Consider the following 3,418-nt stretch of genomic DNA (forward strand, 5'->3'; position numbering starts at 1 on the left):
GTGTGTGTGTGTGTGTGTAGCATGGGGAGGGAATTGAGGGCCGTGTGCTTGAAGGATCTGCACGAAGCCCTAGAGGCCTAGGGAGCTCGCGCAGGACTTTTAAGGTGGAGGGTAATGGGGTCAGATTTGGTCCATAGGCCCATCACTGACGTGGATGAGAGGTAAGGAGAGATCTCAGTTAGGAGGTTATTGTGAGTTGAGGAACAAAATGAAGGTGGCTCGAACTGGGGCAGAGGAGGGGTGTCAGCATTCTAGGGCTACTGAGAGGAACAACTCATGGGGCCTGGTGGCAGTGCGGTGGTGTTGAGGAGGTAAGGCGTCGTTAAGGTATCGATACTAAAGACGATGGCCGAGTGCTCCCTAAACCAGGTGCTTCTCTCCTAGGTGCTTTTCTGCCTGGACACTCCTCCCAGGGCCTCTTCTGATTCAGATACCTCCAGCCCCAGCTCCTCGTCCTCCAGGTACTTCTCTAACCCAGATGCTCTTCCCCTAACCCCTCCCCTAGCTGCCCCCACACCCCACCGACCCCAGACATTCCTTTGGCCCAGATGCTCTCTCTCCAGGTATCCTTAGCCTAGCTGATCTTGCTCCAGATAGTCCCTTACTTCAGATGCTCTTTCTCCTCTAGACCTTTCCCAGCCCTAGAGAGTCTCAGCCGGGTAATTTCCTGATCCAGTTGATTTACATCTGGCTACTCCTCCAAAACAACTCCCCGCCCCCTGGGGCAGAGGTGACTGAACAAGGAATGTGCCTGAAGGGCTGAGGGTAGAGGCCTGAGTGGGGACACAGGGCTCCTGACTCCAGAGTGGAGGCCAGGGCCGTTCTGGCAGTATCTGGAGCCTCCTATCCTGGATGGGGACCAGCACCATCCTCCGTTGTGGTCTCCGCTTTGCCCATTAGCTTCAAGGAATTGCTGTTGTCCATCCTCTAGAAGGTGAGACTGCTTCTGCCCCACCTCCCACCCTCAGCTTAGAGCAGGGGAGCTGCCTGGGCTCTGGGCCCTGGCATCTGAGACCTGGGTTCAAGTCCTGGGACTTTGGCTGAGTTAGTTCACCTTTCTGGGCTGCAGTGTCCTCACCTGTAGAGTGGGGATAATGTTTATACTCACATTACAGGGTGAATCATAAGTTGTGCTCAGTAAGTTCCATCACTGAGCTATGTTTCCAGCCACTTCCTGGTGTTCCCTTACAAATAGCCCACGTGCATGGCTCAGCTTGTTTTGCTCCTGTGGATAGCTAGTTACGGCCAGTTGTCCAGTCTCCAGAGTCTGCGCAGTGCCCTCCTGTGGCTGTGAGTGTGGCCTGGAATGAGTGCCTGACTGGTGGCTGAGTGGGCAGGGAAGTGGAGAGGGTGATGAGGGGGGTCTTGGGACAACCTCACAGGCAGGTATGGTCTGATTTGGCCTTGAGGGATGAGGGAGTCGAAAAACTGAGGAGGGAGTGGCTGGGAAACAAGAGTGCAAGGCAGGACGTGTGTGTGTGTGTGTGTGTGTGTGTGTGTAGCATGGGGGGGTGGAATTGAGGGCCGTGTGCTGAATTGCAAAGCCTTGAAAGATCTGCACGAAGCCCTAGGGGCCTAGGGAGCTGTCCCTGACCCCCATCTGCGTGTGTATATTCCAGGACTCTGTCCCAGGGCTGCCTGGCGTCAGGGGTCTCCTTAGAACCAGGGCTCTTCTGGCAGAGGCTGAGGCTCACCAGTGTCTTCTGGCCCCTCCATGAGTGAGGCAAACCAAAGTGAGTGACAGTGGGAGGGAGACTGAGGAGGGGGTTGGGTTCTCCTTAGATTGTGGGGAGGACCTTGCGCTCATGTCTCTCAGTTTCCCCTGGGAGCCGATCCTGGGCCCCAGCCATAACATTGTCCCTTTCTCTGCAGCCATCGTGGGGCCCTCCGAGGTCCCCACGGCATCTGCCTCTGGACTGGGCAGCGGGATCCGGGCATGGTTTGTGCTGGTAGGGGTCGTCCTGGGGGCCGTGGTCCTCTCTCTCCTCATCGCGCTTGCTGCCAAATGCCATCTCTGCCGCAAATACCGTGTCAGCTACCAGCACCGCCCACTGCCTGAAACAGGGAAGGGAGCTCACCCTGAGGTGGGCGAAGATGAGGATGATGATGGCTTCATTGAGGACAATTACATTCAGCCTGGGTTTGGTGGGCCGGAGACAGGGGCAAGCAGGGACCACTTCTCCCTCTGAGTCTTCATCTTTGGACTACCCCACCCCCCACCCCTATGCTTGACAGCTTAAGGAGAGCAGATATTTTATGGAAACCACAAGCCTCAGGGACTTGGTAGTTAGGGCTTAAGGGCTGACCAGGGGTGGAGTAATCCTCCCTTACTCGACTCTAGTCACAAAAGTGATCATGACCCTCTTTTACTCAATGACTCTCAATGGCTCCCTCCTGCTCTCAGAATAAAGCTTACCAAGGGTCTGACTTTGAAATCATGCCTCTGTTGGCCTTTGGTTACCCTTCTTGACTGTCCCTTCTTTACTTCCTGCTTAGTTAATTCTTTGTTCTTCCTCCCTCTCCTACCATGCTGTTTCTCCCTGGACCTTTGCTCACAGTCCTCTTTTGCCTCGATGCCTTTCTTTTCTCCCAAGTCCTCTCTGACAGTGATGAAAATCACCGGCCAGTAGACTGCAGGTGGCCTGCCTACCTGCCAGCATTTAAGATGTGACCTGATGATAACATTTTAGCAGGGGAAATTCAATGTGCCAAATTTCTTACCGAGATTTTTTTCCTATCAATAAAATGGAAATCTAAATAGCTCTATTCTGTTTTTCACAGATATTAATACATCTGTTTTCATTTTAATTAAAAATAAAGTCTCTCATTTTTATTTTCCTGAACTGATGCTTGTGCATAAAAATGTCCCTTGTCACTGAAAGCTATTACAGTGCTCAGACATCCCCTCCTTTGGACACCTGAGAGTTGCTACCTCCCATAACACGTGTGAGTTTCTCTAGTGGTCTCTTACCATGTTTAATTTTCATCTTTGTTACAGTGTGCACTTACCCTTACTGGGCCAGACTGTGTATTCTCTGAGGCCATAGTCTGCACCTCGTTCTGTGTACTCAGAGTCTCGTACATAGCAGATGCTCAATAAATATTTATTGACTTTGTTGAGTTATCATGAGCCTAGGGGTGAGTGGATGAGAGATGATGGAGTGGAGTTGAGTGTGGAACCTTGATGGAGAGGAGAAAGACAGGGTCATGATTGCTAGTGGGGAGTCTGGGGAAAGGGAGACAGTTTCAAGATAGCAGAGGCTTGAGTTAAGCGTCTTTTGGTTGCAAGCAACGGAAAGGAGTTTGGGGGGTGAATTAAAGGGGGATAGCTAACTCAGAAGGGCAGGAAGCAGGTGGTCCCAGCTGCCTGAGGTCGGGCATGGGACCTCTAGTGCTCTGTCATTTATGGGCACTTATG

At 52.4% G+C, this 3,418-nt stretch overlaps 1 protein-coding gene across 1 annotated transcript; it reads left to right on the forward strand.

The window, feature by feature from the left end:
• The first annotated feature begins 1,650 nt into the window (after positions 1-1,650).
• On the forward strand, positions 1,651-2,582 carry C3H1orf210 (chromosome 3 C1orf210 homolog). The gene is made up of 2 exons (XM_052638014.1): positions 1,651-1,733; positions 1,873-2,582. Exons 1-2 carry the CDS (start codon positions 1,715-1,717, stop codon positions 2,187-2,189), a joined length of 336 nt encoding a protein of 111 aa, XP_052493974.1. The 5' UTR covers positions 1,651-1,714; the 3' UTR covers positions 2,190-2,582.
• Positions 2,583-3,418: the final 836 nt, after the last annotated feature.

The sequence above is a fragment of the Budorcas taxicolor genome, chromosome 3 (assembly GCF_023091745.1).
Source record: "Budorcas taxicolor isolate Tak-1 chromosome 3, Takin1.1, whole genome shotgun sequence".
Classification (NCBI taxonomy): domain Eukaryota; kingdom Metazoa; phylum Chordata; class Mammalia; order Artiodactyla; family Bovidae; genus Budorcas; species Budorcas taxicolor.